This window comes from Leucopleurus acutus (genome assembly GCF_964270905.1).
Source record: "Leucopleurus acutus genome assembly, chromosome: 14".
Classification (NCBI taxonomy): Eukaryota; Metazoa; Chordata; class Mammalia; order Artiodactyla; family Delphinidae; genus Leucopleurus; species Leucopleurus acutus.
The window spans coordinates 85,346,397-85,361,087 of record NC_139156.1 but is presented as its reverse complement, the minus strand read 5'-3'; the positions used below and the strand labels follow the sequence as shown (position 1 = coordinate 85,361,087).

The 14,691-nt window shown below is 39.7% G+C and overlaps 1 protein-coding gene across 1 annotated transcript in view; it reads right to left on the bottom strand.

Annotated features, from left to right (window-relative positions):
* The window catches only part of FMN2 (formin 2), a gene marked incomplete at both ends in the record, with an annotated part of 325,661 nt that overhangs the window by 125,538 nt on the left and 185,432 nt on the right, over window positions 1–14,691 (bottom strand). The window contains one exon of the mRNA XM_082854885.1: window positions 3,691–3,752. Within this exon, the coding sequence (XP_082711011.1) occupies window positions 3,691–3,752 (62 nt within the window). The remainder of the gene's footprint in view (window positions 1–3,690; window positions 3,753–14,691) is intronic.

Genomic DNA, 14,691 nt, shown 5'->3' with positions numbered 1-14,691 from the left:
ATATACACTAAAGTATTGAGGGACTATCAAGCATAATGTTGACAATTTATCTGCAAATGATACAGAAGAATTGTTCTTCATAGTATACCTGCAGCTTTATTGTACCTCTGAGACTGTTTCAAAAGAAAAAAATTCAAATTTTTAAATGATGATCGTAAACAAAGTGGTATCATTCTAAATTTAACAAAAGTTTTAAAAATGTATTCCCTGTTAATTCATGTTGCCTATAAACACGCGGGTATTTACTCTGCTTCGTTCGGCAAAATCTTCAGACCCCCGAGGGGAAGGTCCAGTTTTAATTTAATTTACATAGTGCACAACCTTTGTTACCTTCAATCCTACCAGCCTTAGAGACAGTTATTTGCTGTTTGACAATGTTAGATATTTTAAGTTCTGTGCCCACATTTATTTTTATTAAAAAAAATCATAATAGTGTTGAATGGCCTAGAAACTTCTTTTTACATCCAACAAAAAGTTGATGTTCTCCTTATGAATTATTAGAAACCTTATTTAAAAATGAGGAAACTGAAGCTGAAGAAGCATCAATAAGTCACTGGAGGTGTCCATGAGCTTGTGGTGCTGGAATCTGGGCCATGTTCCTCTGACTTTTCACCCGAGTTCCCTCCATCACACAGTGTGTCCCTGCTCCTCCTGGAAGGTCCTGTCCAGTTCTCCCTGAGAGTCAGGAAATTCTGTGCCTCAGAGCACAGTCATCAGGAGGGGACCAGAGTCACCCCCAGTGCTGAGCTGACAACCTCTCTGGGTCAGTTCCCTCTTTTCTAACAATAGTACTTCTTCCTCCTACCCGCTAAGTCGGGGGTAAGGCACTTGGAGGATTAAATATAACGCACTTAGATCAGTGCTTGGTGTATAATAAACATTAGATTATTACTATTCTAAACATCATATACCCTGATTTTTAAATGATCATGGCTCTTTTAGGAACTTAAACAACTGGAATGAAGGGATTTGAACAAATGCATTTTTCACTACTAGGGAATATGTATCTCAATTTTCTCTTAATTTAGGGGGAGTGCCTTGGTTTGCTAGAAACATATTCATCATCTAACTGGAGAAGCCTTCATCCACCTCTGTTGTCTGTCAGTCAGAAAGTAACAGATATGTCTCAGTCTTCATCTCTAGAAAACTGAAGATCCTTATATGCCAATAGGTCCCTGGAAGTCTACCCTTAATGACCCAGAATTCTAAAAACACGTAAAAATTTTAAACTTTCATTTACCCTTTTCAAAGTTTCAACCATTCCACTTCTCACCACTTTTTGTGCAGAGCAGGTTACAGTAAGCTACCACACCCACCTAAAAAGAATCACTCATTACTTTGCACGTTCAATCCTGTTATCACAAAGAAGTAAAAATAGAACAAACATGTTCAATATGGATCCTTACTCATGATGCTATCAGTCAGTCTGAAGAGGCAAAAAGTATTTGAAAACCATATAACAGAAAGTCCAAAGAGGTCTTAGAACCAAGCCTACCAGCAGATTCCACTCATCAATTCATATATATATATTCATTTAATGTTTACTGAATACTTCCTAAGTGCCCAATACTACCTAAATCTAAGTGCTGGGGATGTTGTCGTGGACAAAAGAAATAGTTCTGCCTTCTTTGGACCTGTATTTTAATGGATGTTACTCAGGAATTAGCATGAGTTCTGTCTGTATACAAGGCATATACAATTATCTATTATTTGTAATGGGTGCTTTAAGCTCTCCTACTAAAGATGGTGATCAAAACAATCTGGCCCATTCGTACCGAAACTAGTATCACTGTGAACCACTCCCACCAAAAAGTGATTGTTTTCCTGACACAGTGGAAGTCTGAACCATCAAATTTAAAGACATCAACAATATAAAGAAAACCACAAGTGTAACCAGTGTCATACGGTACTGGTTCTCCTTTCACGGGGTATGACAGTAAGAAATTCTGGGTAGCTATCTGGTTTGTCCAGAGTCAGAAATTTATATTTTGTGAAAGTAATTTACTTTGAAAGACTAAAAACTCCCAAATAAAATACTCTAAATCACTGCAAAATAAACTTCCCTCATAAATATAGTTGTCCCCAATGTTCTCTATTTTTTCTGTATATGTTTCTGCACATGGATATACCAGCTTAAAATAAAACGTTCATGTGTCTTCATATAATATACAGACATGTACCTTATGTATCTACATAAACGCATGTACACGGTATATGGAATGTGTGCACGAGATACAAGTTGACACCCACACTGACATCACACCGTTAAGACCTGTTGAAGGCATTACTCTCCCTGGTGTTTCCTTCTTTCTTCCACCTGGTTCTTGGTTGAGAGAGGGCTGGCAGGAAACACTCGAGGGAAATGAAAGCTCTCTGTACCTCCAAATGGTTCCATTTTTTCCAGTTTCCATCATGTACTGAGTACCAGGTAACAAAACACTCACGCCCTCCCTCTCCGCCTCATGATCGAGTCACATGCCTGCAGCCACGATGGGGACCAGGCGCCAGCGCTACATCACCCATGGACTGGGTGACACACCAGGAGAAATCCCAGCCTCAAAGGGACACCACATGGACGCACGCTTTAAAAGTACCAAATCCAAAAAAAAAAAAAAAAAAGTACCAAATCCAAGAACGGACAAGCAGCTGGAACACACTCTCCTCAAGGGAGTGGTCAGGGACGGGGGTCTGACTCCTGCCCACCAGACGTGTCTCCAGAGCCAGAAATTACTTGACTGGGTACAGAAAAGCCCAGGACCAACCAAGACCAGGCCCCAGAGAGCACAGAGGTTTAAATACCAGCCAGACCACCGGCAAGAACAGAAACAAAATGAAAAAAATAGGGGCACACGGAGACTTTCTCCCAAATACAATCCAGCACACTGAAAAGAGAATCTCTTTCTCACTACGTGAACCAATGTCATTTAATGCTGTGCCCCAGCTACAGCCATTTCACGCAGCCCTGCCCGGACTGCACTTCTGAGAGCACCATGCCCAGGTCATTCTCCTCATTCCTGTTCCCTGCCAACTTCTTAAGTGAAAGTGCTACTAGAAGAAAGACACGATGTCCTGCCACTCAGTGAATGAAACTCCGGCAGATAGAGAAACATAGAGTCAGAATGAATTAAATCCCAGGCTCAGCACCAACACGGCCTGTGTGACCTTGGGCAGGTCGTGTGGATGCTCCATGCCAAGTTTCCTCATCTGCAAAATGGGTAATAATAGCAGCTACTGATAGTTTCCATGTGAAGATTAAATGCATCAGCACGTCACACTATACTCCTCTCAAATTAGCGTCCGCCTAAGTACTGATTATATTTCAAAAGAGGGAATCTGAAAGACCTCATGTACAACATGGTTTGAATCACAATTTTTTTTTTACATCTTTATTGGAGTATAATTGCTTTACAATGGTGTGTTAGCTTCTGCTTTATAACAAAGTGAATCAGTTATACATATACATATGTTCCCATATCTCTGCCCTCTTGCGTCTCCCTCCCTCCCACCCTCCCTATTTTAAAACTATGAGACCACACATTTATTCAATATTTTCCTAGAAATTATTTTTACAAACCCATAGTTATGTAAATTCATTGCCCCTGGAACAAATTTCCTCAGAGGACATGGAAGCAACGAGCCTGGACGTATATGCTGTTACATCCTCACACATAAAATTTCCCTGTTACTCACATTCTCATAGAGAGCTTGAAGGGTCTCCAGGTCAACCACGGAATTGTCCAAGTTCACCACAGCTGCGCAAAAAAGACAAAAGAAAGAATATAAATTGCCATAAGCCAGCTGTGAAAATCTCCAACCACCTCAAACAATAGTGACCTTCCACAGAGTGTTCATACCCGGCAGGCAGAGGGTGGGGGCTCTGCCTTCACTGCAGCGTCCTGTCGGGCCACCCCCCAGGCCGAGCTGGCATTTCAATGGGTCAGGTGTCAAGTGTCAAAGCTTTCACACGCTCCACAAATACAAAATCCCAGGAAGAGGGCCCAATGGTCACAGAGAAACTGTGAGTCTGTCTCTTTCATGACTCCCCTGAATGAATTTGAAAAATCTGCTTAATACCAGAAAAATAGGCAAATCACTCATGTTACTGCCACATCCTGTTTTTTGTTTGTTTGTTTGTGGTACGCGGGCCTCTCACTGTTGTGGCCTCTCCCGTTGCGGAGCACAGGCTCCGAACGTGCAGGCTCAGCGGCCATGGCTCACAGACCCAGCCGCTCCGTGGCATGTAGGATCCTCCCGGACCAGGGCACGAACCCGTGTCCCCTGCCTGCATCGGCAGGCGGACTCTCAACCACTGCGCCACCAGGGAAGCCCACACATCCTGGTTTTACACCAATAAATGTAAATATCTGCCAATTTATGTAAAGACGTTTGACAAAGGTTAAATCTAATCCCTAAACTGGTAGACTAATATGGAAACAGCAGGTGCATTTCCTGTTGCAACTTTTTAAATTGTTATAATCAAAGGAAAATTGTTTGATTATGGTATTGAGATTGGCACAGATGCATCCTTAAAAATCCATCTTTAATATACAAACTGCCCTGCTTATACAAGGAAGAAGTGGAATGGATAATCAAAAACTGGACATGTGTTCTTAAGTGCGTATTTTGGCCTGGGAAACGTGTTGAATTTTGGAATTGGTGTGTTTTATTACTTAATCTAGGTGTAGGTTAACCAAAAGCATTTTGCATTAGTTGTGCACAAATTAGCTGGAAATGAGGTGAATTTGCTCTGATCAAATATGTGCCAAGTAGTCACTGAAGCTGTTGTGGGATTAAAGATTTCTGGGAGAAAAATCACAGAATGGATAATCAAAAAGTGGTTAGACTTACTTTGATAATTGTGGCATTTCACAATGCTTTTTTCCTCAAAGCTTAAAGTACATGACACATTTCTGGCAAAACCCCAAGTAAGAATTAAGAAAGCCAAATTCAATACTGAAACACAGGATGGATAAGAAATCTCACCAAGATAATTTAGCATTTCTGTCTGGAGATGGGAAGTGAGTCCAGATTCACCAAAAAAATATCATATCAACTAGAATATAATACTTCTAGCCTAATAATATTCCACTATCTCAACCTCTAAAAAAATTAGGTCTCAAGTTTAAATCTAAGAATTAAGATTTGCAATCAAATACTTTTTACTCTTTAGACCATATAAGGCAAACATACCACAAACTGTTTAATGTTTCAAAGCAGTAAACCATCGCCCAGCTATGACTAAATTTCAAAAGCTAATTAAAAGGGATTAACAAATGATTTTCACTAGAGGTAATATGGCTAAAAATAATGTAACAAAATACATAAAACTAAAATAAAGATATCATCTTCATGCATGGAATTACCATTTTTAGATTACATTCATGCAGAGTCTAGCCCTTAAGGAGACTCTTAGAGTGAATCCAAAGTTCTCTAACTTTGGAATTCATTAGCTAATAATCCAATATTTCTATATTCCTTGGGAGATACACCGAGAGATCGACAGGAAACTATGAAGGAAATGCTAGTGGTCCACTTAACACAAGGTTTCATTTTCAGAACAAGGAAAAGAAACACAATAAAATCATTCATGCTCAAGTCAAAACTCATAAAAGATACGATTAACCTCTGACTTTATTATTTTAAAACATAGTATTATTTCTACAAGTTTTCCCTACATGAAATGTTACTTGTAAATATACTAAGGTTTCTCATATTTTATCTCATGCAATGTTACGTGCCAAAGAATATTTTTATAAATGTCACATGGTCCTAAGCAATTCCTCAAAAAGTCCTAATCCATGAAATGTCATTTTTTAACCATCCACAGGAAATCTCAATGGAAGGCAACTCTGCTACTACTTTACCACATAATTTTCCCTTAATTGGCTTCACACGTGAGAAATGAAAGATGCGGACTAGATGAGGGGAAATATCATTCATTCATGTTTGTTTATAACTTAGTCCTGCCCCTCCTTCTCCTCCCCCCAACCAGCTTAAAAGTTTGGCTCATTTTAGGTTAATATAGAGAGTGATGTCAGCTATTTGTTTAATGTAGTGATGAGATATTTAAAATATGAATCAATTCTTGACAACTAGTCACTTGACCATATGGCAAAAGTGTTAAATATATCTGTACTGGTTAAAAATTGTTTTCAGCTGTAAAAAGGATGTGTGAGTAAATAATGACAAACAAAACTGAGATAGGTTGGTACTGATTCAGGGACTACAAACAGGTTAGGGCCAACATTTTTTTAATGGTCTTTTCCTCAAGTGGAAAAATGGCAGCCATGGCTCCATCGATCACTCTCACATTCCAGGCAAAATGAAGAAGGAAGAAAGGAAGCAACAAGAAGGCATGTGTAATGCCTATTCTTAGCAGATGTCTCCTTATGTCTCTCTGGCTAGAGTAGCTTCCCATGATCACCTAGAATTGAGGAGAAGCTGAAAAGTGTAGATAATGTGGACAAACTGCTATCTCTAAGAAAACAGTGTTTTAAAGCTCCAGCTTAAGTAATCTCTGAAACACTCCCTAACTTCCATAGCTCATCCTGACCTTCCCAGCCTCTTGATTCTACCCTTTAATACAAGTCACCTGATACATTTCAGATATTCCCTCTTTTGTATGTATGTGCTCTGTCCCTCCAAGGAGATTTTGAAGAGTGTGATAGCAAGCATGTGTCTTAGGTATCATCAGCTTACGCCAGAGCGTTCCATATATAGTAGAAAACTGAAAAGATTACAGTGCAAAAACCAAAAGTTATTACTGAACCTTCGGAGAGAAGACATAACAGCCAAGCTTAAGAAAGACTCACTAGAAGCCACATATTTGCATTATCAGTTCCATAAATCCACAGAGGCAGCAACACCCAAGAAAGCAAAAGGCAAATACCAGCACGGGTAGCAGTGCTGCTCACACAGTACCACGAGCATAACGGCCCATGTGATGATGAGGGAATCTGGCACTGAGTCCTACAGGGTAAGAGAAAGCTGTTTCTGGGGGAGAGGTCTCCTCTTCCGCTTCACATCTGCATTCTTTGGGGGATGAAAATGGTCAGTGTTTACTCATTCAGGAGTTTCTAGTTCTGTCTTTAACTGTCCTGCCAGGGGATATAAAAAGAAAAAAGAAAGAAAAAACACCAGTTTGGTAGAAAGGCCTAGAACTGTTATCTCTAAATTTTTACTTGAAACTCAGTAAAGCACAGAAACGTCAGCTGCGGGCATGCCGCTGTACCACATGATGGCAGTGGAGCCAAGGGTCACACGCAGAGGTCCTTTATACGGAAACACGATGCGCTGACACCTGCCTGAGAATCTGCTCACCCAGGAGTTACTCTAAAAACTGTCCAAATGTATGACTTAACAAAACTTTCCTAAAGATGCAGTCAAGCAACTTTTAAAATTTTGTTGGCTTTGCTTGGCTTAACTGAACAAATCCAACAATTTATTAAAACTAACATTTCTCAGAGAGAGAAAGGCACTTGGGACCATCTTCATCTGAGTATTTCACACTTGAAAATGAAACCAAGCAGGACCCTGCGGGGCCCTCCCGGGTACAAAAGCCTTTCCATGTCCCCCGTTTCTTGTCTGTAGGAGAAAGGCTTCAGCCTCCGAGACCTTCCCTGAGTTACTAATGAAAGTGAGAGAACAAAGGAAAGGCAGTCGGGAAACAGAAGTACAGCTGGCGCAGCGACGGGGCAGGGTCCCAGTTCCTCCTCAAGAGATGTACTTAACAATCTGACACACACGGAACTCTGAGCTCTTCTACAGGGACTGGGGCCCCACCCAGTGGAGGACGGTGACTTAAGGTTGAGCACAACTACAGGGACCCCAGACTGGTTGGAACCACAAGGCTGATGATGGACATTCCTGGAGCCCCACCTGGTTATCTCCCCACAACCAATCAGAGGAGGATCACACACCCGGCAGCCCTCCCCCCAGATTTTGCCTACAGAAACTCTTCCCCCCAAACCATCAGAGCTTTTTGAGCACGAGCGACGCATTCTCCTTGCTTGACCCTGTAACAAAACTTTCTCTGCTCAAACTCCAATGTTTCGGTTTGTTCGGCACATGGACTTGGGTCCGACAACAATTAGATGACAGGAAACACTACATTTGCGTTCCTTACACATCCCAGCACCAAACACGCTTGAGCTCCTGGTCACAGGTGCACAGGCACACCTTTCAGCAGGAAACTAGCCAGAAGACACATTGGGTTAGGGTTTGGGAAACACCCAAGCTCTTGAATAATACTTGAAGCAATTTTGGATTACCTAAAGAATACAAAACATTTGTATTCATCTATGAAGAAAACAGTATCTTCTTGAAAACATTTTCATCCATTCATTGAACAAATATTCTCAGAGTCCTAAGTCTGGCCCAGACACTCCTCTCAGCCCTGATAGACATGCTTCTTGTCCTTGAAGAGTTTACAGTTTATTACCAAGCAATTAAAATGCTGTACGCCCTGGAAAGGAAGAAAATTGTAGTTTTATAACGTCGTGTAATTTAGGAATCGTATTCATTTATACTATCCTCTCTTTTCAGGCAGCTTAACCAGGTGGCAGACAATAAAATGCCAGAATTCTATAGATTTTGTACTTAGGCTATGTAGAGAAAGGCTTTCCTATTGGAAAAATTAATCTGACACCCAATCCACCAATGGTGCATCTCAAGCACACCTACTTCTACAAGTTTAACAACCTAAGTGCCTCAGTCAGTGGGCCTCCCTGACAAGAGTTGCATAAGTTAAACTGTCAGCAAGTGTTTTTGCCTAAGTCAGTATGGCACCTGCTTTTATGGGCAGGGGAAGATGAATATTAAGACTATGCTTCTGGAATAAAATCTTTAAATGCAAACATGACTGTCACTGTAGACCTTTTAATCTAGCGATACTGTATTTCACTTCTGTTTTTGGAGAGATGCGTTGACTGGACCACACAGGTACGACTCAGGGATTATCTCAACTATTTAGATAAGATTTACTTGGGGACTTCCATGGCGGTCCAGTGGTTAAGACTCTGCACTTCTCCTGAAGAGAACATGGGTTTGATCCCTGGTTGGGGAACTAAGACCCCACATGCCACATGGTGTGGCCAAAAAAAAAAAAAAAAAAAGAAAAGAAAAAAGTAGACTTACTTAAAAAAAAAAAAGATTTACTTGACTTTGGCAGGTGACAAAATCTAGGATGTGGGATAAAGGAGGAAGAAGAAAAGACTGGCACATCCCAGATAGTGTTTATGTTAAGCATAGTGTATAAATGACCAAATAGTCTCAAACAATGCATGGCACTTTGTGTAAAACCGTCACTGTCTGTTGAATGTTTTCCATAAACCAGCACTGCAAAACGTCCTTTATTGCCCATAGTCCTTTACTGCCCAAAATGGACCTCACCTTGCAGCTTAGGTAAACATTTATACTCATAAAATAGAGCTTAGTGAGTCTCCCTTGATTAGGACCCTAACTCTGGGATCACATTTGCCACTGTTTTCTAGCACACGCTCTAAATGAGCAACAGTGTAAAATTTTACTTTGAATGTAAGCATACATGTTGCTCCATGAGTAGAGAACATATCAGAAATTTAAAATTCCTTACGCCAAAATAACTTTCACACAGATAATTATACTTTTTTCAGTGTAATTTACACAAATACATCTGACTTTGAAAGAAACCCAGAACAGAAAGATTGAATTTACAAACACAGTGATTATAATTATGATTTTAAAGAAAAAATTTCCTTTTAAAAATAATTCACCTAAACATACAGTTAAATACCTTCCTTACTATATTATATATGAACAACTATATATTGGCACACAGGTTAAGGTAGGGGAAGTTTAGTCACTGAAAATTAAAAACACATCAAAAAATAAATATATGTATATTTATAACTAAATAATTCAGAAAGGCTAAAAAATGAAGAGAAGTGAAATTATGCGCAGCACATGCAAATCAAAAAGGCAAGCGTTATGATCTTGATATTTGACAACTTAAGATTCAGGCCAGGAACATTGTGTGAACAACAAAACAATGAAAAAAGATATTTTTAATGCTAACAGCTACAATTCCCAATGAAATTATAATAGATATGAATTTATGTCCCCCAAAACACAGGTGCAACCTTCGTAAGAAAGAAACCACAAAATATTGACAAGGAGAGACAGACAGACAGACCCACTAACAATGGGTAACTTTAATAAACCACTCTGGTCAAAACAGATCAAGAAGAAAAATACAAATAAGGATTTAGAATATATAAACAGAAAAGAGTGTTATCTTATAGTTACATACTGAACTTTGTATTCTAATAAAACAGTATACACTTTCTTTTCAAGGCACATGAAATATTTATGAATATTGACTATTAAGTCGCAACAAAAACGCCAAGCAACGTCATAATACAAACTTATTTCCTAATCCCACACAATAGACTATTAACGGATTAAAAAAAACTCAGTTGTGAACTTGTAACCTATGACTGAGAAGATTAGAGTTTACACACCAGAACTTGACATGTTACGGTCATTCCTTTCATTGTATTACAGATGGTTTTGACTAACAACTTGGGTCTCAGGACTACTTTTCCAAAATATTTAAATGTACGAAAAATCTAAGCAACATACATGATATTTATCATGATCCACCTGGAATAATTTCGGGTTTACTTAACTCAACATGTAATTAATATGTGCAAAATGTGAGGGGCTGGTTCATGTGTGTGTTAACTCACATTTGCTCATTTGTTCAGTTAATGAAGGTTTTCTGTTTTCTCTGTCAATGTATGAATTTGTGTGTAAGGGTTAGTTTGATGTTTCATTGTTCAGAGGAATGAGGGGTCAGTAAAATAACATAATCATGGGAGGAGTTTCCAACATTAGGATTTCTTTGATGTAATTTTAATAAATAAAAAGTTGCTTCCCAATATAACACTAAAATTTAGAAACTTTCTCCACATCCACACCTACTGCCTCATTGACCAGTGACCTCTTCCAACCATCACAAAAATTTACTAAAGTCCTTTCCTTACCTGCTTCTGTACATAAATAATTCCATGAAAAATTCAACCATTAAAAGCAATCAGACTTTGAATTTCATCACCCACATAAAGATTCTTCTGCTTCCCACTAGCTAGCTATTTTACATTTCGTAGTGTTTATATGCATTTTTGTTTGTTTCTTCCTTTCAAGGGGACAGAGTCCATCTGAACGTGTCTGTATAGGGAAATGAGTACTGGTGACTAAAATACTTTGTTCAACACTTAAGAATTCAGTCTCAGCTGCAATCACAATCCTCACTGTTCAAGAAGAAACAAATTCCTGTTGTTAAATTTCCCGAGACTATCGCACCTCTTTCCAGCTGAGGGGAGGGGAGAGGAAGTGCACTGTCCTCACCGGGTAGGATACCACACAAAAAACGCATCCAGGATCCCTTTATGGCACAGAATGAGAGACAAAGTTCACACGGGGAACTTGGAATACGGTTTTCACACTAAGCTTTTCCCTAAGAAGCCACATGCTGCATTACCCGATGGTTCTAGGAATGCAATCCCAGGTACCCGTGAGCCCAGTGTCACGAGCCATCTGATAAATGGCTGAAGTGCCGATCCTCCTACTCCGCTCACCCCAGCACTCTCAGACCCTCACTCACCTCAGAGGATAAAGACCGGACAGCATCTGCAGAGCGACCTCTTTGGGCTAAAATAGCACGTCAAGACACAAACGACTTTATAGAGTTCAGTTTTAAAATACAAACATGACTCCAGTTATCCAAGGGGCTTTCCCTTGCCCCCAAATAACAGTCCAAATCCCCACCCATCTCATGGATTATGCAAAAGATATATTTTCGCAAAAACAACAACAACAACAAAAAGACTAGCGTATGGAACCTCTCCATCACAAAGCTGCTGCGATTCATTATGTGCTCATAGCTGGGCCCCCGTGGCCCTGGACCAGCAGTACCTCCAACAAGCACCCATGATTGTAAAGAAGAGACTCGGGTTACAGGGGAGGTGCCCGAGGGAGCTGCAGAGGGGACTGCAGGCTGCACAGAGCTTACATCTGGGGGCAGAGGGGCAGCAAAAACAAACACAAACAAGACTTGATAGTAATTCAGACAGTATGTGCAGCGAAGGAAAGGAAGACCCACACCCAAAGCTCATTGCTTCAGAAAAGCCCCAGGTACTGGGTTTCTCCTTTCCACAGAAGTATAATTCAGAAGTCCAGTTGTGGAACAACGTCAAAAAATATAAGCTAAGTGCAACCTAAGGGTTTTTGCTGGGCCTGTAATGAAAGGCTTATAAATCATTTTACCTTGATTCAATAATTTTCATGTGACTTAAAATGATGAGGTCTTTCTTTTTATAAGAAACTCTAAGTAATGAATTTATATTTTAAATTAAAACGTATTCTCAGCAACATGGATGAACCTGGAGATGATCATACTAAGTGAAGTAAATCAGAGAAAGACAAATACCATATGATATCACTTATATGTGGAATCTGAAAAAATGGTACAAATGAACCTACTTACAAAACAGAAACAGACTCACAGACATAGAAAACAAACTTATGGTTACCAAAGGGGAAGGGGGGGAGGGATAAATTAGGAGTTTGGGATTATCAGATATACACCACTGTATATAAAATAAACAACAAGGTCCTACTGTACAGCACAGGGAACTACACTCAGTACCTTATAATAACCTATAATGGAAAAGAACCTAAAAATGTATATATGTATAACTGAATCACTTTGCTGTAGAGTTGAAACTAACACAACATTGTAAATCAACTATATTTCAATAAAAACTTTAAAAAGCAAAGTTTATCAGAAAAAAAGACAACTGCTATAAACACTAAAGCAACCACTAAAGAGAAAATAAAAAGTTCTATTGCCAATAAGCAAATAAAGGAGATCATTTGCATCTTTTAAAAATAATTCAATTAAAAACATGTTCTGACATTAAATTTCTGAAAGTAGGTTTCAATAAAAGTGTCTATATCTCACATGCACTTTTCTGCCCAACGAGGCCATATCAATGCCAAGGTCACGCCGATGACGAAGTCATGGAGCCCACTGGGTGGAGCCCACTCTCTTCTCAAATTTCTGACCCTTAGTGACTTCATTTCAGTGAAGACTGTTCACGAAGCCACCCAACAGCATTGACTACATTTTTAATGTCTTGATAACTATACTAAATGGATCTTAAAATTCCATACACCATATGAAGAAAACACTTAAATGTTAAAAAAATAAAAGCAGCATGAAGCAATTTCCAAGTGAACCTTGTAAACTTGAGTTTCATAAAGAAACCAGGCACTAGAAAACCTACTGGGAAAAAGCAACACTGGCCACACTGAACCCAACTTCTGAGAATATTACAAAAATAAACAAAGGATTATGAATAGCCTTTCTTATTGTGGACAGAAAATGTTGCTGGCCAGTCCAGTGAACAATGAATGTGGCCATGAGCCACTGCAGCTGCCCGCAGCGGTGCACCTCAGGGGACTTGAGGTGGAGAAAAATAGGACACTGGCCCAGACAGCTGAGGCACACATCAAAGGAATGATCCCCATAAGCCCAGACTCTGGCATCTTCCCATACACAGAAAAGCACTATAATCATTAACTTGAGATGTCTGTTTTTTGTGATTAGCAGTAATATTTTCATGTCTGACTACATGTGTTTTGTTTTCTTTTCTTTTCTTTTTCCAGCAAAAACTCCTATGTGCCCCGGTGCCTGCCTTACCTCTTCGGACAGCTCCTCAGAGTATCTGAGAGGCTGTTTCCCAGGCTCTAGTTCTCAGTAAGGTCCCCAAATAAAACTTAACTTGCAACTTGTAGGCTGTGCATTTTTCTTCAGTCAACATTATGGTAATTAATAGGCAAGTGAAAAAGCTTGCATCTTCAAGAAAGAAATTAGAAATTCTATTAAAAAAGAAACCTGGAGTCTGTAATCTACAACTTATTTGATAGAAATTTCATAAGAAAAACATTATTCAGTGGCAGGCAGTGGGGTAAAAAACTGCTCCACGAGTAGGCTACCAGAATACTCGGGGAAAGAGTTACCACAAAACATTCTACAAAGTTCCAACAGTTCAGAAAGGGTATTTCCAGGATTTTTAAGTGTTCTTATACTTTACACTCAAAGCTAGAAACTAGCTCACCTTTCAAGAAAATAGTATGTCAAAGCAGGAAACAGAAGCCTCTGTCCGTGTACTTAGATTCTGCTCATGTCCATCACCAAGGTGCATTTCACCACCAAAGCCTAACTCCTTCCCTCCACCATCTTCCCTGCCACCAGGACCCACCAGCGACGCATGTGGAATGTGGGTGACACAAAGCACAGAGACGATAATAAGAAAGCACAAAGTTACAGGAGACCCCGGCCTTTAAAGACCCAAACAAACTGCTCTCCTTGCAGATAAAGCACCAGCCAAAGATGCAGCCACACTTAACTTCTAAGAGCTATTACGCATAATTCTCATATTTGTCTCCATTCAGAAAAGAGAAATGGACACAGCCCAGTATTAACTCAGCATTTCAGTAATACTGATGGAAAACTCAAGCTAAGAACAATCAAATCTGCCACGGTTACTTGCCCCCTGAACCTGAACCCCCATTTCTCGCCTCCTACCTCTCACTTGAGAATTCCACCATAGGGCACAGCTCCTTCATTCTTCTCCCTCTGCTGTC